Source organism: Pristiophorus japonicus, chromosome 13 (genome assembly GCF_044704955.1).
Source record: "Pristiophorus japonicus isolate sPriJap1 chromosome 13, sPriJap1.hap1, whole genome shotgun sequence".
Classification (NCBI taxonomy): domain Eukaryota; kingdom Metazoa; phylum Chordata; class Chondrichthyes; family Pristiophoridae; genus Pristiophorus; species Pristiophorus japonicus.
The window spans coordinates 14,697,839-14,721,026 of record NC_091989.1 but is presented as its reverse complement, the minus strand read 5'-3'; the positions used below and the strand labels follow the sequence as shown (position 1 = coordinate 14,721,026).

The window sequence follows — 23,188 nt, the reverse complement described above, 5'->3', positions numbered from 1 at the left end:
TGCGAACTAAGTGGCCTGCCCAGCGAAGCTGATCGAGTGTGATCAGTGCTTCAATGCTGGGGATGTTGGCTCGGCGAGGACACTGATGTTGGTGCGTCTGTCCTCCCAGGGGATTTGCAGGATCTTGCGGAGACATCATTGGTGATATATCTCCAGCGACTTGAGGTGTCTTCTGTACGTGGTCCATGCCTTTGATTCATACAGGAGGGCAGGTATTACTACAGCCCTGTAGACCATGAGCTTGGTGGTAGATTTGAGGGCCTGGTCTTCGAACACTCTTTTCCTCAGGCAGCCAAAAGCTGCACTGGCACACTGGAGGCAATATTGAATCTCCGCATCAATGTCTGCTGAAGGAAAAGGGGTTGAAGGGATATGGAAGCAAGGTGGGTAAATGTGATTTTTTTTTTTTTTCCCCTCGCCATTCGAGCAAATGGTTTGAAAAACCAACGGGGGCTGGTCGGGCCAAATGGCCTGTTTCTGTGTTGGCCATCTTCACGCAGTACAAATTCTGTGAGCGGCTTCAGCAAGTTGAGCGAGTGAGACGTGACAGCCACTGTTATTCTGCAGCACACCTCAAACCCTAGCATATGAGTCAGCATCCTTGCAAGGGTGGGGGGAGAGGGGAAGGTCTACATGAGGAACGAGCTCTATGAATCAATGACTATACCTGCAGGGAAACTGGTTGCTGAATCATGATGTGTATCACCTCATTCCTGTTTCAAGGTCGTCCCTTCAGAATCTTTATGCCAAGCGTTGGATTAAATATTAACGAGCATAAATAGTGGCCATGAATGTGAACAAGATCTTTCTCATGAACCTGTGCATGCATTGGATTCCACCCAGCCTTAATCTGAGCGGAGATCTGGCAAGTGGTGCCACGTGAAATATATTTTGTGTGTACTGCGGGCCGAGTGGATGCATCTTGTTTGGCAGCTGTTGCAGATGTGCTGATCAAGGTGCCTTGTGACCTGGAGCATTTAGAACATAAGAACATAAGAATTAGGAACAGGAGTAGGCCATCTAGCCCCTCGAGCCTGTCCACCATTCAACAAGATCATGGTTGATCTGGCTGTGGACTCAGCTCCACTTACCCGCCCGCTCCCCGTAACCCTTAATTCCCTTATTGGTTAAAAATCTATCTATCTGTGACTTGAATACATTCAATGAGCTAGCCTCAACTGCTTCCCTGGGCAGAGAATTCCACAGATTCACAATCCTCTGGGAGAAGAAATTCCTTCTCAACTCGGTTTTAAATTGGCTCCCCCGTATTTTGAGGCTGTGCCCCTTAGTTCTAGTCTCCCCGACCAGTGGAAACAATCTCTCTGCCTCTATCTTGTCTATCCCTTTCATTATTTTAAATGTTTCTATAAGATCACCCCTCATCCTTCTGAACTCCCAACGAGTAAAGACCCAGTCTATTCAATCTGTCTTCATCAGGTAACCCCCTCATCTCTGGAATCAGCCTAGTGAATTGTCTCTGTACCCCCTCCAGAGCCAGTATATCCTTCCTTAAGTAATTCAGAGCGATTAGTAAAAATAGCTGTGGTAAAAACAGAAAATGCTGGAAATGCTCGGCAGGTCGGGTAGCATCTGTGGAGAGAAAAAGAGAGTTAATGTTTCCGGTCGTTGAGATTCCATCAGAACTAGTTGTACTGGTTGGCCAGGAGTCGAGTTTTACAATAAAGAACAAAGGTTGGTTCTTTTTTTTCTTTTAAACTGTTGAATTTCCTGTTCAGTTGCAAAACGCGGTGTAATGCATAGGAATTATGAGAGAAAAGACAGGGCAAACAGACCAGAGATTTGGAAAGAATTTTGTGGGAGATACGCTCAGACACTGAATTAGGTCAGCCCTGGCCCAGCGGGTAGCACTCTGACCTCCTGAGTCATAAGGTCGCGGGTTCAAGTCCCACTCCGGGGACTTGAGTGCAAAACTCTAGGCTGACACTCCAGTGCAGTACTGAGGGAGTGCTGCACTGTCAGAGGTGCAGTCTTTTGGATGAGACGTTAAACCAAGGCCCCATCTGCTCTCAGGTGGATATAAAAGATTCTAAGGCAATATTTGGAGAAGAGCTAGGGAGCTGTCTCCGGTGTCTAATATTTATCCCTCAATGAACATCACTAAAAACAGATTATCTAGTCATTATCACATTGCTGTTTGTGGGAGCTTGCTGTGAGCAAATTGGCTGCCGCATTTTCTACATTACCACAAGGAGGACAGACGCACCAACATTAGCGTCCTCGACCAGGCCAACATCTCCAGCATTGAAGCACTTGATCAGCTCCACTGGGCAGGCCACATTGTCTGCATGCCAGACACGAGACTCCCAAAGCAAGCGCTCTACTCGGAACTCCTTCACGACAAACGAGCCAAAGGTGAGCAGAGGAAACGTTTCAAGGACACCCTCAAAGCTCCCTGATAAAGTGCAACATCCCCACTGACACCTCGGAGTCCCTGGCCAAAGACCGCTCTAAGTGGAGGAAGTGCATCCGGGAGGGCGCTGAGCACCTCGAGTCTCATCGTAGAGAGCATGCAGAAATAAAGCACAGGCAGCGGAAAGAGCGTGCGGCAAACCTGTCCCACCCACCCTTTCCCTCAACGACTAACTGTCCCACCTGTGACAGGGACTGTGGTTCTCATATTCAACTGTTCAACCACCCAGGGACTCATTTTAAGCAAGTCTTCCTCGATCCCGAGGGACTGCCTATTGTGTATCGAAGAACTCCACGAGGCTGAGTACTGTGAGCTAAACTTAGTGTGACCTTAGTCTTTATTACAACTCCAGAATACCTAAACAACATGGCAGCCAACCTTTTATACCAGCCCTGCACATTTGTGTAGGTGACCATTAGGACTCCAACAGTCGCGCCCTCTGGTGGCAAGTATTACATAGTTACATACATAACACCTATGATGATGATTACCACAGGGACGACACTTCAAAAAGTACTTCATTGGCTGTAAAGCACTTTGAGAGGTCCGGTGGTTGTGAAAGGCGCTATAGAAATGCAAGTCTTTCTTCTGTTGGCGTTAAAGTATTTTTTGCTGGGTTTGTAGGAAACTTGTGCCAATCAGAAAAGCGTCCCGCTTTTTCTTTTGTGCTCTGGTACACTTGAGATGTTACCCACGTTACATGCAAGATTTATGATTGGTGGCCGTGTTTTCAACCATTTAGGCCCCAGGTTCTGGGATTACTTCTCTCAACCCTGCCCGATAATACAGCGCTAAGGAACTATTCACGGAGGCATTCTGGAAATCTCCTGATTTCCCATATGGCCATTCTGCCCCTGGGGGAATAGCCACCTAAGCACCTGATGTTGACCATTGGGTTGATTTTTGAATTAAGGGCTCAGATTTTGCTGAAGCGGGGCATCTCACGGCATGCACTGTTAGCTACATAAGAACATAAGAAATAGGAATAGGCCATACAGCCCCTCGAGCCTGCTCTGCCATTTAATACGATCATGGCTGATCCGATCATGAACTCTGCTCCACTTCCCTGCCCGCTCTCCATAACCCCTTATTCCCTTATCGGTTAAGAAACTGTCTATCTCTGTCTTAAATTTATTCAGTGACCCAGCTTCCACAGCTCTCTCGGGCAGCGAATTCCACAGATTTACAACCCTCGGAGAAGAAATTTCTCCTCATCTCAGTTTTAAATGGGCGGCCCCTTATTCTAAGATCATGCCCTCTAGTTCTAGTCTCCCCCATCAGTGGAAACATCCTCTCTGCAGCCCCCTCATAATCTTACATGTTTCGATAAGATCACCTCTCAGTTTTCTGAATTCCAATGAGTAGAGGCCCAACCTACTCAACCTGTCCTCATAGGTCAACCCCCTCATATCCGTGAACCTTCTCTGAACTGCCTCCGAAGCAAGTATATCCTTAAATATGGAAACCAAAACTGTACACAGTATGCCAGGTGTGGCCTCACCAACACCCTGTATAACTGTAGCAAGACTTCCCTGCTTTTACACTCCATTCCCTTGCAATAAAGGCCAAGATTCCATTGGCCTTCCTGATCACTTGCTGTACCTGCATACTATCCTTTTTGTGTTTCATGCATCAGGACCCTCAGATTCCGCTGTACTGCAGCACTTTGCAATCGTTCTCCATTTATATAATAACTTGCTCTTTGATTTTTGGAGTCTAGAGTCAGATATAGGCCAAACCGGGTAAGGACGGCAGATTTCCTTCCTTAAAGCACATTAGTGAGCCAGATGGGTCTTTATGACAATCCGATAGTTTCATGGTCACCATTAATGACACCAGCTTTTTATTCCCCATTTATTTAATTAACTGAATTTAAATTCCCCAGCTGCCGTGGTGGGATTTGAACTCGCATCTCTGGATCATTAGTCCAGGCTTCTGGATTACTAGTCCAGTAACATAACCACTATGTTACCATTGCCTTGGGCACGCTTAATGGGCAATTAATGTGCAAGTGCAGCAACTTCATGTAAATTACAGGGAGGTTTAAAAACGAGATCCCGTTTTGGCGAAGTTAATGGCGGAGTGGCGCCAATCGGCCAGCAACTTGTGGCGATTGGCAATTCACCGGGTATCTCTTCGTCGCTACACATTGCAGGCCATTTTGTGCATTAATAACGGCCTGCGCCGTTCAAATGCTGTTTTTTAAAAAAATTTTAATAAGACCTGTACATTTCACGGTTGAAGACCCGCTTGATCGAGAAATTTGAATTCACTATTAGCCAATAATCCAAATTTAAGAGGTACAACTTAAGCAGTGGAATTCCAATGAGAGTCGGTTTCCCCCCTTCCCTTCCACAATTTGGATACAGATACTTCAAATTAAGAGTGGATTGCAATGGTCTAAATTTGTGACTGCAGTTTGCTCACTGCCCTGATGTAAGCAGTGCTTCACACTGATTCCAGCAGCTGCAAGGGCTGAACTTGCATTGCAGCTTGGAGGCGATTTTCAGTGTTGGCGTGCCTGTGTTTACATGTTCCTCATGTTTGACTAACATGGTAATCGGAGGAAACTTTTTGTTTCCTGTTGTTTCAGATTCTGTGACCTGTGACCCTTACACGCAGTAAATGTTTTGCCGTATGCCGTCAAACGGTTTTACTGCACAGTGACTCCGACTGATGCAATCCTCAGTTGTTTTTTTTCATTTGCTGAAGCTGCTGAAAGTATCGGGTTACTTCCGGGAGCACTCGTGGAATTTGTACTGGGTGAGGCAATCTCCCCGAGCAAAGTGCGTGCGCCTGGTACTTGCTGCTCAGAAGATCAAAACATGTTTATCTGATAAGTGTGACACAACAAAGTAGAAAAATGAAGCTTATTGATGTACCGTGCATCATGATGCTTAACTCTTTTGCACTCTAGGTTCCCTCCACCACCAGTAAATCTGGTCTTACCATCTTGGGCAAGCACCAGAAAGATTTGCAATTATATAGCACCTTCCAAGACCTGGGGATGTCCCAAAATACATTTTTTGAAGTGCGGTCACTGCTGTCGGAAATGCAGCAGCCAATTTGCACACAGCAAGGTCCCACAAACAGCAGTGTGATAATGACCAGATCATGTGATTTTTTTTTTTTAAGTGATTTTGATTGAGGGATGAATATTGGCCAGGACAAAACCCTGGAATAAGTTCAGAACTGGCTGCATGCTGTCATAGGGAGGACTGTAGATTGTTTCTGGATGGATGACATATGATAGGCCAAATGATTTTCATCTGTATCTATTGACTCTCTGAATTACTCCTTGCGAGCTTTCTAACCAGTAGCTTAATTCAAATCTCTAATAGTGCTCAACAATTGCAATGAAACACCAATCTTTAAAAAAAATTCGATCCGGGATGTGGGCATCGCTGGTAAGGCCGGCATTTATTGTCCATCCCTAATTGCCCCTTGAGAAGGTGCTGGTGAGCTGCCTTCTTGAACCGCTGCAGTCCGTGTGGTGAAGCTGCTCGCACAGTGCTGTCAGGGAGGGAGTTCCAGGATTTTGACCCAGCGACGATGAAGGAACTGCGATACATTTCCAAGTCTGTATGGTGTGTGACTTGGAGGGGACCGTGGAGGTGGTGGTGTTCCCATGCGCCTGCTGCCCTTGTCCTTCTAGGTGATAGAGGTCGGGGATTTAGGAGGTGCTGCTGAAGAAGCCTTGGCGAGTTGCTGCAGTGCTTCTATTCCTGGGCAAGAAACCAAAATGGTAATGCTTTTGGGAGGCCCAAGCTCAAACAGGAATGTGAAATGACAACCAGAAAAGATTTTTAAATTTGAGATGTTATTGTGAAACCCATGGTACAATAAAATGCCCAGATTCAGCGCATTACTTTCTGTTTCCATACAATGCACATGCAGCCACTGATATGCACAGTGAGTTTCATTACTTGACTATGATGTGTGTTGGATAATCCTTATCCTTTTAATAACAGATTCGTGAAAGATGGAGACAGTAAACGTCTGACAATTGACTTAATTTATTATTTCAAAACATTACAAATAGAGCAGTACACCCAGTCCCACATATAGAAAACTCATGTGTAAAGAACTCCTCGGGAATCGTGTCCAGGCCATTCACAGTACCTCTCCTAGAGGTAGCTAAAGTTCCTAATCAAGTTTTGTCTTTTTTAATAAATAAATATATATATATATATATTATATTATCTGCTCATTATCACATTCTCACATTGCTATTTGTGGGAGCTTGCTGTGTGTAAATTGGCTGTCGTGTTTCCTACATTACAACAGTGACTACATTTTTAAAAGTACTTCATTGGCTGTAAAGCACTTTGGGAAGTCTGGTGGTCGTGAAAGGCGCTATATAAATGCAAGTCTTTTTTTCATTTTAAAAATTAGCATAAATTGTCTCATTCTTGTTGCGCTTAATTTTGTTGGGCATCTTGTAACCCTTGGGTTGTCAAACAGTTTGCTGAACACACACTCAACCAAAGGGGGCCTCACCCGTGTCAATATCCTGTTCAATTGTCTGAAGTTTCTTCCGTCTCCGGTGTTATCTCAGCAACCTTTGCTTCCTCCCATTGCTTTACGTAAACCATGACTGTTCTAGAGTGTCACTGTGATCACAAGATAAGATCTACAAGCATACAGTTTTGTTCCACTCCTTGTGGTTTAACCATAATTGCTACATTAGCTGCTCCGTTTTCATTCTGTATTACAACAAACATTTCTGTCTCTCAGGTCGATGCCAGAAACATTGATGGGAGTACTCCGCTTTGTGATGCATGTGCTGCTGGCAGTATCGAATGTGTCAAGCTGCTGTTGAACTATGGAGCAAAGGTGAATCCACTCCTCTTCGCTGCATCACCGTTGCATGAGGCCTGCATGATCGGTAAGTTACAAGTACCGTACGCTTTCCTAATGATCCGTAATTAAAACATGCTTTGTGTAAACGAGGTAAATGTCTCTCAACACCAAGCAACAACAACTTGCCTTTATAGAGCACCTTTAACGAGGTAAAATGCGCTTCACAGGCGTGTCGTCAAACCAAACTTGACACCGAGCCGCATAAGGAGATGTTGGGGCAGGTGACCAAAACTTGGTCAAAGAGGTAGGTTTTAAGGAGCGTCTTGAAGGAGGAGAGAGAGGCAGAAACATGGAGAGGTTTAGAAACATAGAAAATAGGTGCAGGAGTAGGCCATTTGTCCCCTCGAGCCTGCACTGCCATTAATAAGATCATGGCTGAACATTCACCTCAGTACCCCTTTCCTGCTTTCTCTCCATACCCCTTGATCCATTTAGCCGTAAGGGTCATATCTAACACCCTCTTGAATATATCTAATGAACTGGCATCAACAACTCTCTGCAGTAGGGAATTCCACAGGTTAACAACTCTGAGTGAAGAAGTTTCTCCTCATCTCGGTCCTAAATGGCTTACCCCTTATCCTTAGACTATGTCCCCTGGTTCTGGACTTCCCCGCCATCGAGAACATTCTTCCTGCATCTAACCTGTCCAATCCCGTCAGAATTTTATATGTTTCTATGAGATCCCCTCTCATTCTTCTAAACTCCAGCGAATACAGGCCCAGTCGATCCAGCCTCTCCTCATATGTCAGTCCTGCCATCCCGGGAATCAGTCTGGTGAACCTTCACTGCACTCCCTCAATAGCAAGAACGTCCTAGGCAGGAAGATCCTGAGCTTGGGGCCTGGGCAGCTGAAGGCACAACCGCAACTGATGAAGCATTGAAAACCGGGAATGTGCAAGAGGCCGGAATTGGAGGAGCGCAGAGATCTCGGAGGGTTGTAGTTCAGAAGAATGAGAGGGGACCTCATAGAAACGTTTAAAATTCTGACGGGGTTAGACAGGTTAGATGCAGGAAGAATGTTCCCAATGTTGGGGAAGTCCAGAACCAGGGGACACAGTCTAAGGATAAGGGGGAAGCCATTTAGGACCGAGATGAGGAGGAATTTCTTCACCCAGAGAGTGGTGAACCTGTGGAATTCTCTACCACAGAAAGTTGTTGAGGCCAATTCACTAAATATATTCAAAAAGGAGTTAGATGAAGTCCTTACTGCTAGGGGGATCAAGGGGTATGGCGAGAAAGCAGGAATGGGGTACTGAAGTTGCATGTTCAGCCATGAACTCATTGAATGGCGGTGCAGGCTAGAAGGGCCGAATGGCCTACTCCTGCACCTATTTTCTATGTTTCTATGTAGGGCTGGAGGAGGTAGGGAAGGTCCAGGCCAGAAACGCTGACTTTAAAAGAAGAATGAGAATTCTAAAATGGAGGCATTTCCAGACTGGGAGCCAATGTAGGTCAGCGAGCACAGGGGTGACGGGGCTTGGTGTGAGTTAGGATATGGGCAGCAGAGAATTGAATAAAAAAAGCATGCTTTTATTCATCCCCAAGCCATTGATGTATAATCCCAAAAAAGGAAATTGTATGCATTATGGACATTGCAGGGCACAACTTTACCCAGCATTCCAATAAGGTAATTCTAGAAATGATTGAATGAAAAAACTCTTCAAAAAAAGAATGGAACACTCCCCTCCCATTCCTCCTAAGCTCCAAATATATAATCTTTATTTGTTTTTCCTCCATCCTGCATCCTTGCTACGTTGAAACCAAGATTCGTCAGACAGTTCCCTACTCTTTCCAAGACTTCGAAACTGTGAACTGCGTGCGTCTCTCAATCCTCTACACTGGCTTTTAAAGTCTAAGCTCGCCATCACCTAATCACTGCTACTTGATGTATCTAGTCATCGCTCCTTGGTGCTGTCCTACACTGGGTCCTGAGCCTTGACCCATATTTCTCGATGAACAAATTTCAAACTTGGCAAAGTATAATAGATTGTTGGCAAATTCATTGTTTTAATTGGCTTGTACAAACGGTATAGCACCTCTACATACCAATGGCACACCGATAGTCTTCATGTTCTTTGAGATCTGTGTGAAGGGATGCAAGAGTGGACTGAGGTCCAACAGATTGGCTTCCAATCAGCTGGAACTGATCAAGGTTGCCACTTTCCCCAAAACCGTTTTTTTGAAGAATATGTTATGATCCAAGCAACTAAAGAAATGGGAATGATTATACAGATTGATAAGTCGTCGTGTAGATTTTTACAAATGGTGTCACATTACTAGCTGAAACAGAAGAGAATTAAATGTTGATTAATTTAAGAAGAAAAGACAAAACTAAGTTTGAAGATCACTTCTCCCTCAAGCCTGTTCTATTCAGTCTTGAATCATACAAAATATCATATACAGTACATACAAGGATCTAGAATAAGTAACTGGATTCAAGTAGAATTGACAGATGATGTCTCAAAGGATTTGGGGAGCAGAATAGCAATGGCAATTCTAATCTTCAATGTTTGGGAAATCTGGAAAGGTGGAATTGTTAGTTTGAACATCAAGGTATACTCGTTGAATGGTCCACTCCCATCTACTGCGATGCATTACATGGAATCCTCTGTTCATTAGCATGGTCATGTAAAGAACAGTAACAGTTTAGATTGAAGTAGAAGAAGGTATGAAGCATAGCCAGTTTAGATGAAAGCAATTGGTGGCAAATGTCTTGAGAACACTAGATTCTAGTCGACCTTAATACCTATCCATAGATTAATATTAGGAATACAGTGCCGGGGATCTTATCCCTGCAAAGAGCCAAACTAGTAAATTGTTGGAAAATTTACAAATAAATACAAGAAAGGTGTCGTAAACTGGGGTATGGGATGGGGAGGACTGTGAAATATTCTTACTGCATCACTAACACTCTACAAGATAGTTCCAGCAGAAACTGCCAGACATGACCCTTTATAAAAAAGGAGGGAGAGAGAAAACAGGGAATTAAAGACCGGTCAGCCTGACCTCAGTAGTGGGTAAAATGATGGAATCAATTATTAAGGATGTCATAGCAGCGCATTTGGAAAGAGGTGACATGATAGGTCCAAGTCAGCATGGATTTGTGAAAGGGAAATCATGCTTGACAAATCTTCTGGAATTTTTTGAGGATGTTTCCAGTAAAGTGGACAAAGGAGAACCAGTTGATGTGATATATTTGGACTTTCAGAAGGCTTTCGACAAGGTCCCACACAAGAGATTAATATGCAAAGTTAAAGCACATGGGATTGGGGGTAGTGTGCTGACGTGGATTGAGAACTGGTTGTCAGACAGGAAGCAAAGAGTAGGAGTAAATGGGTACTTTTCAGAATGGCAGGCAGTGACTAGTGGGGTGCCGCAAGGTTCTGTGCTGGGGCCCCAGCTGTTTACATTGTACATTAATGATTTAGACGAGGGGATTAAATGCAGTATCTCCAAATTTGCGGATGACACTAAGTTGGGTGGCAGTGTGAGCTGCGAGGAGGATGCTATTAGGCTGCAGAGTGACTTGGATAGGTTAGGTGAGTGGGCAAATGCATGGCAGATGAAGTATAATGTGGATAAATGTGAGGTTATCCACTTTGGTGGTAAAAACAGAGAGACAGACTATTATCTGAATGGTGACAGATTAGGAAAAGGGAAGGTGCAACGAGACCTGGGTGTCATGGTACATCAGTCATTGAAGGTTAGCATGCAGGTACAGCAGGCGGTTAAGAAAGCAAATGGCATGTTGGCCTTCATAGCGAGGGGATTTGAATACAGGGGCAGGGAGGTGTTGCTACAGTTGTACAGGGCCTTGGTGAGGCCACACCTGGAGTATTGTGTACAGTTTTGGTCTCCTAACTTGAGGAAGGACATTCTTGCTATTGAGGGAGTGCAGCGAAGATTCACCAGACTGATTCCCGGGATGGCGGGACTGACCTATCAAGAAAGACTGGATCAACTGGGCTTGTATTCACTGGAGTTCAGAAGAATGAGAGGGGACCTCATGGAAACGTTTAAAATTCTGACGGGTTTAGACAGGTTAGATGCAGGAAGAATGTTCCCAATGTTGGGGAAGTCCAGAACCAGGGGTCACAGTCTGAGGATAAGGGGTAAGCCATTTAGGACCGAGATGAGGAGAAACTTCTTCACCCAGAGAGTGGTGAACCTGTGGAATTCTCTACCACAGAAAGTAGTTGAGGCCAGTTCACTAAATATATTCAAAAGGGAGTTAGATGAAGTCCTTACTACTCGGGGGATCAAGGGTTATGGCGAGAAAGCAGGAATGGGGTACTGAAGTTTCATGTTCAGCCATGAACTCATTGAATGGCAGTGCAGGCTAGAAGGGCTGAATGGCCTGCTCCTGCACCTATTTTCTATGTTTCTATGTTACATCAGTAGTTGCATTGCCACAGTAGTCCACTAGTGAGAGCTCTATTACAAGGACCAACCCCATGAGTCGAAGTATCAGAGAAAGTGATCAATCATCTGTCTTTATGGTAATGACATCCTGGTTCAAACCATTAACGCAACCGTGATCATTCATCTCCTTGACCTGTGCCTAGTAAGCTATAAATCTGTCCCTTCCATTACCAGCCTGTACAATGACAACTGCTCCTCTGATATTTTCTGTCAAGATGAGTCTACGTTATGGCTTTGAAACATGTTCGTCAATGGAAGGAATCAAAAGTACATGATGATTTTTTTTTTTCCCTGGCTAACAAAATGGACTGGTCTGCTGATTTTGTTCTGTACCCGAGCGAAGGTGAGCGGGCAGATCGGAGGATCTCCTTTTCGGACTGCTCCTGGGTCGGGCCAGTGTTGGCCATTAATGGGTCCGGACAGCAGGTGATCGTTCGGCCCGACTGCCTCTCTTCTGCGGTTATGTTCGCACCCGGGTGTCCCTGGAAATGGAGCATGCCAGTACACTTGAGGCCTTCTGAGAACGGTGGGCATCAGAGGAACTGGAGTGCTTCATCACCCTGGAAACAAGGTCTTATTTAAATTCTGTTTAATTGGTTGTGCCTCTTTTTTGTTTACTGGTGAGGGCACCAGCCATCAATGTAAAAGGTATTGTGTACCCAACTGTCGGGAAGTCATAGTGAAGTTCTTCTCCGCTGTGATGCCCCATGTAGTGGGGCCCCTGACCTCTAAGGCAGGCCATTGTGGGAGTGGGGGAAGCGATTGATGGAGACATCCTTGCACGGAGAGGGGAAAGTTTGGAGACTCAGCTGATCTGTGCATCTCCAACTGATCAGGTGCACCCAGCAGAAACCAACTACCCGCCTGTCCTGTCAGCCAAGGAACAGGTGAGCGGGTGAACCGGAGAGGGGTGGGGGGGTGAGCAGCACGAAAGGATACAGACTGTTCTGTTTCAATCTCTAATTTCCTCTGATTTTTGTGTTTCAGGTAGTTCGGAATGCATGAAACTGGTCATCGATGTAGGCGCAAACCTGGAGGCTTTCGATTGCCACTTTGGAACCCCATTGCACGTGGCTTGTGCAAGGCCATATGTCGACTGCGCAAAGGTGTTGCTTAATGCGGGTAATGCTTTTTTCTCAAAGCTGCAATGGCCTACTTGAAATTTATAGCCTCCCTTTGTGGATTTTTGCCGCGCTTAAGATGACATAAGTGCCAGCGAGTGGAACACTTCTCATTTCTGCACCCATTGTCAGTATTGAAGGGAAAAAAAAATGCATTTATATAGTGCCTTTCAGGACATCCCAAAGCGCTTTACAGCCAATGAAGTCCTTTTGGAGTGTAGTCGCTGTTTTAATGTGGGAAACGCGGCAGCCAATTTGCGCACAGCAAGCTCCCACAAACAGCAATGTGATAATGACCAAATCACCTGTTTTAGTGATGTTGATTGAGGGATGAATATTGGCCCCAGAACACCGGGGATAACTCCTCTGCATAGTGCCATGTGATCTTTTACATCCACCTGAGAGGGCGTTTTAACGTCTCATCCAAAAGACGTCACCTCTGACAGTGCAGCACTCTCTCAGCACTGCACTGGGGTGTCAGCTTAGATTTTGTGCTCCAGTCTCTGGAGTGGGACTTGAACCCACGACCTTCAGAGGCGAGAGTGCGACCCCACTGAGCCATAGCTGACGGTGCTCCTGGTCAGTTGTAGGGCAGGTCGGGTGTAAAAGGCAAACCCGCCCTATTTTGTCGCGGCAATCTGCCTCAACCACAAACTCCCAGAGCACCCCCTCCCCCTCCCCAAGCACCAGAGGGGATCCATCCATTCCCAACACCCGGTGATCGTCGTGACCAGTCTGCTCGAGATTGAGTTTGTGTTGAGTTTTGTTGGTGTGGGAGGCTGTAACATGCTTTGGGGCATCCCGAGGATGTAAAAGGTGCTTTATCATAGAATTATAGAAATTTGCAGGAAGGAGGCCATTCAGGCCCATTGTGTCCGCACCGGCTGTCAAAGAGCTATCCGGCCTAATCCCACTTTCCAGCTCTTGGTCCGTAGCCCTATAGGTTACGGCATTTCAAATGCACATCCAAGTACTTTTTAAATATGGTAAGGGTTTCTGCCTCTACCACCCTTTCAGGCAGTGAGTTTCAGACCCCCTCCACACTCTGGATGAAGACATTTCCCCTCAAATCTCCTCTAAACCTCCTACCAATTACTTTAATCTATGCCCCCTGGTTGTTGACCCCTCTGCCAAGGGAAATAGGTCTGTCCTATCCACTCTATCCAGGCCCCTCATAATTTTACACACCTCAATAAGGTCTCCCCTCAGCCTCCTCTGTTCCAACGAAAACAAACCCAACCTACTCAATCTTTCTTCATAGCTAAAATTCTCGTAAATCTCCTGTGCCCCTCTAGTGCAAGTTTACTCTTCTGTTTTTGAAAGTGATTATTCTGTTCCAGGTGCGAATGTGAATGGTGCTAAAGTCCACGAAACTGCTCTTCATCTTGCAGCTAAGGCCAAGAATGCAGATTTGATCAAAATACTAATCGACTACGGAGCCAACGTTTATGCAAAGGACAATCGAGGGAGGATGCCTTTGGACTACACGCACTCCGGATCCCCTTCCTGGGAGTGCTTGGAGTACTACCAGAGTAAGGGCGTTGATCATGAAGCAATTGTGTACCATGGGTTTAAAAAGTGATTGCGTATGGTTAAATCCACCGCCCAGTGTGAACCCAGGAATACAGATCAGGACAGTCCCAAATTGGATCACCGGTATATGTAGGGTGAGCTGATCTTGCAGAGGATGGCAGTACAGACGCTACAGTTCACCTCCATGCCACTAGGTTAGGAAGGGGAGGTGGGGGACCACTATCCACTGACCCCTGCTGGAAAGCAAGTTAATGTAGCTGTTGGGTTTGCCAACCTTCCTGGATTATCCTGGAGTCTGCAGGAACTAGAGATTAATCTCCTGGATACTGCTGTGAGCAACCAGGAGAAACGTCATAGGAACTGGACTTGGCCATTTGGTCCTTTGAGCCTGCTCCGCCATTCAGTGAGATTATGGCTGATCTGTACCTCAACTCCATCGATCTCAGTCTTGCAAATTTTAATTGATCCAATGTCCACGGACTTTTGGGAGAGAGAGTTCCTGTTTTTCATTGGCCTTTGCTTCCTGAATTTCATTCCTTTTATTATTTTAAACACCTTGATTAGATCACTCCTCAACCTTCTAAGCTCAAGGGAATAGAAGCCAAGTTTATGCAACCTGTCCTCGTGTGTCATCCGTGGCTCAGTGGAGTGGGACTTGAATCCACAACCTTCTGACTCAGAGACTTGAGCACACAAATCTAGGCTGATAGTCCAGTGCAGTGCTGAGGGAGCGCTGCACTGTCAGAGTCTTTCGGGTGAGACATTAAACGGAGGCCCTGTCTGCCCCCTCAGGTGGACGAAAGAGATCACATGGCATTATTTCGAAGAAGAGCAGGGGAGTTGTCCCCAGTGTCCTGGCCAATATTTATCCCTCATTTAACATAACAAAAGCAGATTATCTGCTCATTATCACATTGCTGTTTGTGGGAGCTTGCTGTGCACAATTTGGCTGCCGCGTTTCCCACATTACAACAATGACTACAATTCAAAAAGAACTTCATTGTCTATAAAGCACTTTGGGACATCCGGTGTCGTGAAAGGCGCTATATAAATGCAAGTCTTTCTTTTCTTTCTCATAATTTAACCCTTTAAGCCCTGGTATCATTCTGCTGAATCTGCGCTGTACCTCGTCTAGAAATACATTGCCTTTACTACTTGAGCTATTCTCCTTCCCCCAGTCTATGTGAAACTTTAAATCCCTTATTGGGCCCAAGTTTCCACAAGAAAAAAAACTGGCGCCCCTCCGAGCTGGGCGTCCGTTTTTCGCGTCTAAAACGGCGCCTAAAAAAATCCTCGGTATTCTCCACCGACTTGCAGGTCCTGTGGCACTCGGCGCAGCCGGCACGAGCTGTGGGGGGGGCGGAGCCAGGTCCCTGCGCTGAAAACAGTGCCGGGACCTCTGCACATGCGCGCTACAGTGGGCACACAAGTGCAGTAGCTCCAGGCGCCGAACTGTGTGGGAGGGGCCCGAAGCACGCAGCCCCTAGCCCTGGCCCAATGGCCTCACTGGGGCTCCTCCCACGGCCAGCTCCTGCTCCCCCCCGACCAGACCCGACACTCGCTCCCCCCCCCGCCCCGCCCCCCCGACACCCGCTCTCCCCGCCCCCCCCCCCGCCCCGACCCGACACCCGCTCCCCCCCCCCTGACCAGACCCGACCCGACACCCGCTCCCCCCCCCCCGCCCCGACCGACACCCGAGACCCGTTCCCCCCCCCCCTGACCCGACCCGACCCGACACCCGCTCTCTCCGCCCCCCCCCCCCCCGCCCCGACCCGACACCCGGTCCCCCCCCGCCCCGACAGAGACCCGAGACCTGCTCTCCCCCCCGCCCCGACCCGAGTCCCGCTCCCCGACCCGAGGCCCGCTCCCATCCCCCCCCCGACCCGACACCCGCTCCCCCCCCCCCCGACCCGACACCCGCTCCCCCGATCCCCCCTCCCTCTCTCCCCCCCTCCCTCTCTCCCCCCCCCTCTCTCCCCCCCCCCTCTCCCCCCCTCCCTCTCTCCCCCCCCCTCCCTCTCCCCCCCTCCCTCTCTCCCCCCCCCTCCCTCTCTCCCCCCCCCTCCCTCTCCCCCCCCTCCCTCTCTCCCCCCCCTCCCTCTCTCCCCCCCTCCCTCTCTCCCCCCCTCCCTCTCTCCCCCCCTCCCTCTCTCCCCCCCTCCCTCTCTCCCCCCTCCCTCCCTCTCCCCCCCTCCCTCCCTCTCCCCCCCTCCCTCTCTCTCCCCCCCTCCCTCTCTCTCCCCCCCTCCCTCTCTCTCCCCCCCCTCCCTCTCTCTCCCCCCCTCCCTCTCTCTTCCCCCCCTCCCTCCCTCTCTCCCCCCTCCCTCCCTCTCTCCCCCCCTCCCTCCCTCTCTCCCCCCCTCCCTCCCTCTCTCCCCCCCTCCCTCCCTCACTTTTCCCCCCCCTCCCTCTCTTTTCCCCCCCTCCCTCTCTTTTCCCCCCCCCCTCTCTTTCCCTCTCTTTCCCCCCCCCTCCCTCTCTCTCTCTCCCCCCCCCTCTCTCCCTCCCTCTCCCTCCCTCTCTCTCCTCTCCCTCTCTCTCTCTCCCTCCCTCTCTCGCTCAGCGGCACGAACAGCTGCAGAATTCTCCCTGGCTGAAGCACTTTCACACAGGTAGGAAGATGGTTTATTTAATCTTTTTGTTGGCTTATAAATGTTTATTCAGTTTGGATTTATTTGTATAATATTTGTAGAAGTATAAATAAGGATTTATTGTCAAATTCCCCCCCTTCCCCCCCCTACCTCGTTCTGGACGCCTAATTTGTAACCTGCGCCTGATTTTTTAATGTGTAGAACAGGTTTTTTCAGTTCTACAAAAATCTTCACTGGCTCCATTCTACTTTAGTTTGGAGTACATTTTCACTGTGGAAACTTTCAAATCAGGTGTCAGTGGCCAGACACGCCCCCTTTTGAAGAAAAAATTCTGTTCTAAACTAGAACTGTTCTACCTGACTAGAACTGCAGAAAAAAAAATGTGGAGAATTGCGATTTCTAAAATAGTCCGTTCTCCACCAGTTGCTCCTAAAAAAAAAATCAGGCGCGAATCATGTGGAAACTTGGGCCCTTAATAACCACTTTGTATTTGCTACATGCTTCCCTGATCTCTGTATTTATATATTACCCCCACTGCATGACTACTATCAGGAAGTCAACAGATAACTCCTACCAGAGACTTGCATCCTTTACTGTTCCTCAGCTCTACTCCTTATGGCCCTGAAATTGCAGTTGGAAGCTTCCCGCGAGCGAATGCCTCCGATCGACAGGAAACGTACGCACCTATCTGGGACCACCAGATTTTTGGACTCTTGCGGTCCTGAACCTGCACGCGTAGGCCTGTGTAAAAGCTCACGCATCCCAGGGTCACACGGGATTCACAAGCGTCCCTGGGATCACGTGAGCCGGTCCAACCAATCACATGGAATCCCTATAAGCATAATAGGAATGACATTTAAAAAAAACACTTTCACACAACCTAAATAAAATTAATTAAAATACAATTTAATTAAACATTTAAAACAAAAAATTCATTTTTTGAAAACCTAATTTTAAAGATTTTAGAATGTTTAAATGATTTTTTAAATTATTTTAATATTTAAATCCTTCCGCTGGTAAAAGAAGGCCCTACACCTGCTTCTACCAGGCGTAAGGTTTTGTGGGCTTCGGCTGGGCAAATAGCCCAACTCTGTGCCAGCGAATGTCCATTTCCCGGGGATGTGGTGGATCTGTCCAGCTGAAATGTTTTCGTGTATGTACATTGCATGCAGAAACCTGGAACTTGCGTGGCACTAGCGGCCGCATACGCTGTGTGGCCCGGAATTTCCGGGGCCTATGTTTCCACAGCCTGATCATCCTTACTGAAATCCCTTCTGTCAGCTGATGTAACTGAGTCGATTGTTACTGCCGCCCCTGTCATAATTTACCAAAATTGTAAACCTGAGGACACCCCACTAATTAGCCTGTTATTCAAGATGCTATAAGCTATCCCAGACCTGGCTGTGCTTTTTCCTGATTCTAGTTAGTGTTTTTAAAAAAAAAATATAGAGCTCCTATTCACCAGCAACTAACTGCAGGAAAAGTTGGCCGTTAGTGTTTCTTCATACCAAATTCCTCAAACAATTTACTTTGGTCTTTTATTTGCTTATGTAAGCCACTGTAAACTCATTGTGTGAAATAGTTTGAGACATTCTGACTGAGTAACTCAGTGCTATACAAGTGCCAGTAGTTGTTGTAACATGTGAATATACTGCCACTGTGTGGTAGTTTGAAGGAACAGGCAGCAGCTATCTCTCTTTCTCTTGTGCTCTGCACTTCACACAACAAACCAGCAGGATACCGTTTTGGGTGGGGGGGGGGGAAGTTAACGATCGACTTTTTAGTTCTGTTTCAGATTTTACCTCTAAGCACCTTTTTTAATTCAGGGTCTGGGAGCAGTAGTCAGGGGAGATGGGGTGTGGAATCTGAGAGCGGTCCCAAACATAGAAACATAGAATAGGTGCCGGAGTGGGCCATTCAGCCCTTCGAGGCTCCACCACCATTCAATATGACCATGGCTGATCATGCAACTTCAATACCCCATTCCTGCTTTGTCTCCATACCCCTTGATCCCTTTAGCCATAGGGGCCACATCTAACTCCCTTTTGAATATATCTAACAAACTGACCTCAACAACACTCTGCGGTAGAGAATTCCACAGGTTCACAATTCTCTGAGTGAAGAAGTTTCTCCTCATCTCGATCCTAAATGGCTTACCCTTATCCTTAGACTGTGACCCCTGGTTCTGGACTTCCCCAACATCGGGAATATTCTTCCTGCATCTAACCTGTCCAATCCCATCAGAATTTTATATGTTTCTATGAGATCCCCTCTCATTCTTCTAAATTCCAGTGAATATAAGCCTAGTCGATCCATTCTTTCTTCATATTTCAGTCCTGCCATCCTGGGAATCAGTCTGGTGAACCTTCGCTGCACTCCCTCAATAGCAAGAATGTCCTTCCTCAGATTAGAAGACCAAAACTGTACACACTATTCAAGGTGTGGCCTCACCAAGGTCCTGTACAACTGCAGTAAGACCTCCCTGCTCCTATACTCAAATCCTCTCACTATGAATGCCAACATGCCATTTGCCGCCTTCACCACCTGCTGTACCTGCATGCCAACTTTCAATGACTGATGTACCATGACACCCAGGTCTCATTGCACCTCCCCTTTTCCTAATCTGTCACCATTCAGATAATATTCTGCCTTCCTGTTTTTGCCATTAAAGTGGATAACCTCACATTTATCTACATTATACTGCACCTGCCATACATTTGCCCACTCACCTAATCTGTCCAAGTCACCCTGCAGCCTCTTGCTCAAACAAATATGACCTGACTTTCCCTGACCTGTTACTATCTCTCAGCTGACGCCATCACTGTCAACCGTGGGTCCTGAATGTTTATAACACACAATGCACTTCAGATTTTTGTGGTAAGGGTATCAAGCAATATGTAGAAAAGGTGGGTAAATGGGTAAATCCACCAGTTAAACATTTCCCCAAGGCTCATTAGCTATCTCTGCTATGATTGAACCTGTTTTATAACTCCCAAAATATGAATGGGTACTTGCTGAACGGTGTTGAGGAGTAAATGCCACCGTAGTGATTTTTATGTGGATGTGTTTAATGCACTTGCTGCCAACAGAAGGATAGACAAGACTGAACAGAGCTGAAACTCCTCGCTTATCCCTCCCTAATTGAATGGACTACTCCTGTTCCTGTGTCACGTGTACAGTTAGAAAATACAGTATTAAAGCACAGATGATGCTTAAAAACTGGCCATGGGTCGGGGTCTGGGCTGGTGAGCCCAGGAACACTGCGGGGGGAGGCCGTGGGTGCAGGGGAGTTGGTCTGACTCCCAGGAATGGGGTGGGGGCAGATCGACCATTGGGTAGAAACAGTGTCGAGGTGTGGCAGGTAAATGTGAGCCGAGAATGGTTCCCCGTAGCTCTGAGTGTCACGCAAACCCAAGCCCCAGGCACCCCGTTTCAAAGGGGAAAACATAATCACAGAAAATCATAGAAAATCACGACACGGAAGGAGGCCATTTGGCCCATTGTGTCTGTGCCGGTAAAGTTGATCTCGCTGCTAGCAGAGAATGGTTTTGATCCAATGACCTCTGGGTTATGGGCCCAGCACGCTTCCACCACGCCACTCTGCTCAGCTGATTCATGGGGCTGGGGCTGAAATTGTGGTCGGAGGCTTCCCGCGGGCAATTGCCTCCGACCTGAAACATTTCTACGAATTTACCTGGTGGTCCGGGAGGAGCGTGGGATTCCGGTGGGAAGGCCTTCTCTTGTTGCGCTGTGAAGCGCGCTCCCGTCCTCCAGGTTCCAACGCAGAAGGTGCAGTCACATGTGACTGCTCAACCAATCAGGTACAGTATTCCATAGCTTTCCCATTAGTAGCAATGAGAACTCCGTATCTACAAGTTCTCATTGATATTAATGGGGGAAAAAAACATTTACACTAAACACACATAATAAAAAGTAAAAAACAGACCTCACAATTAAAATTAAAGTTAATAAATATCTTATAGAAAAAATTTTTTGAGTTTTTAAAGTTTTTTTAATTATGGTTAAAAATAAATGTAACAGTGCGCAGGGTTTTTTTTTATAACAATGTGTTTTTTAAATTTAATTTAATTATATTTTAAACACTTGCGCCTGTAAAAGTCGGCTATGCGCCTGCTTTTTGAGGCGCAAGAATTTTGAGGACATTTGCCGGGCAAGATATGGGTAAATCCCGCAATCTTGCCCGGGCAAATATCCTCGCTCCCGAGATGCGGATCATCTGCCCAGCTCCAACTTGACAGATCGGAAAAGCCAGTTTTCAGCGCATGCGCATTGTGTGCTGAAAACCGTCTTTTCTGATGTCTTCCCGGGTCCCTCGAAATTTTGTAAAGACCCGGAGAAGCTCCAGGCCATTAATGTCAGTGTTATGTACAAATTAAAATATTTTAACAATATTTTTGTTGATGAATTTGTGTGTTAAGTTGCATTTTAACCTGTTGGTAGTTCACGAGATAAAGGTTGGCGGGTGGGGTGATATGACAATCAAAAGAAAATTCTGAGTGTTTAGTGTAATTTGGTTCAATAGATATTTATAGATTTTGGTTGCATTTTATGATTTGTTGAAAGTGAAATTTGAGTGAATATGCTGAAGTGGGAGTGAAAAACTGTGAGTGAATCGAAGAGTGTGACACAAGAGTGTGACCTGACCAACAGGAAGTGCACGCTATCATAATTTAAAAATATAGTGGATTTTATATAGGAGGAGTGTGTGTGTGTCTCTCTCAATTATTGCTCTTAACCAATGTGTTTGTTTATATTTTAGGGACGCCACACAGTTTGTCACACCACTGCAGAGTGACCCTAAGAAAAGCCCTTGGCCCTGGGAGATTGCATGCTATCCACCAGTTAAACATTCCCCCAAGACTCATCAGCTATCTCTGCTATGATTGAACCTGTTTTATAACTCCCAAAATATGAATGGGTACTTCAAAGATTTGCTAAACAGTATTGAGGAGTAAATGCCATCTCAGTGATTTTTTTGTGGACGCGCTTAATGCACTTGCTGCCAACAGAAGGATAGAGATGAAATTGAACCGCGCTGAAACTCCTCACTTCTCCCTCCGCAACTGCAGCTTGAAATGACCTCTACGTGAAAACGTTGCCTCTCAACCATTAAGGTCAATTTCACTTTGCGTTCCTGATGTTTTTCTTGATGGCAGTAGAAAGCACTTTTAAACCTCTGCTCCAATTGCTAAATTGAAATTTTGCATGTACAATTAGGAAGTTTTTAAACTTGGCACCATGGAAGTCTGTGTTACTTTACGGAGTGTCCATTCACACCACTGTGTCAGTCATTGAGTTGGAGACGGGGCGGGACTTGAGGCAATGTATTTTGTGGCAAAGTCTCTTTACTCAACACACAGCAGAGCAAACACCGTCTATTTACGGAGTCTATTTAAAAAGAGCCTGCGGCAAACGGAACTTGTGACTGAAACTACGGCAACTTCTCCTGATAAAAGCAGTGGGGGGGGGGGGGTTTCCAGCAAAATGCAGTGAATGGATCGTTACATAATACAAATTATATGTGTAAAATCAATTCCAGTCACCTGCAACCGTGTGGTCTCCAGGAGTGATTAATGGGGGGGATTCCTCAATCACCTCCATTGTGCCCGGGAATTGGGTGTCACTATTGGCAGCCATTACTTCAATGACTGTGAGAGTTCAGAACCTGGAAATTTCATTGTATGATGTTGTATAAATATTTAGCATGTTTTTTTACACCTTTGTGTCCACTTACTCTTCACTACAGTTTAATTCACTCCTTTGCTATTTTAATCGAGGTATTTTGTTAAACAAATTCATTTCTGGGATGTGGGTGTTGCTGGCAAGGCTGGCATTTATTGCCCATCCCAAGTTGCCCGTGTGAAGGTGGTGGTGAGCCACTGCCTTGAACTGCTGCAGTCGGTGTGAATGATCTCCCACAGTGCTGTTAGCAGGGAGTTCCAGGATTTTGACCCAGTGACAATGAAGGAACGGCGATTATATGACCAAGTACGGATGATGTACAACTTGGAGGTGACAATGTTCCCATGCGCTTGCTGCCCTTGTCATTCTAGGATGCTGGAGGTTGAGGTGTTAACACCTCTGTTAAAATGGTAGACTGAGAAATATGATACGAACAGATTAGGCAATATTACATTTTTTTCTGCATCACTTTCCCTGCTTGACTATCGATGTACCGTATGATAATGAAACAGTGTTACAAGGCA

The 23,188-nt window shown here is 46.4% G+C and overlaps 1 protein-coding gene across 1 annotated transcript in view; it reads left to right on the top strand.

Annotated features, from left to right (window-relative positions):
* LOC139278419 (ankyrin repeat and SOCS box protein 13-like) overlaps positions 1-22,697 on the top strand; it is a 41,186-nt gene extending 18,489 nt beyond the window's left edge. The window contains exons 3-6 of the mRNA XM_070897174.1: positions 7,169-7,319; positions 12,704-12,838; positions 14,178-14,369; positions 21,742-22,697. Of these exons, the coding sequence (XP_070753275.1) occupies positions 7,169-7,319; positions 12,704-12,838; positions 14,178-14,369; positions 21,742-21,869 (606 nt within the window). The 3' untranslated portion in view covers positions 21,870-22,697. The remainder of the gene's footprint in view (positions 1-7,168; positions 7,320-12,703; positions 12,839-14,177; positions 14,370-21,741) is intronic.
* The last annotated feature ends 491 nt before the right edge of the window (positions 22,698-23,188 follow it).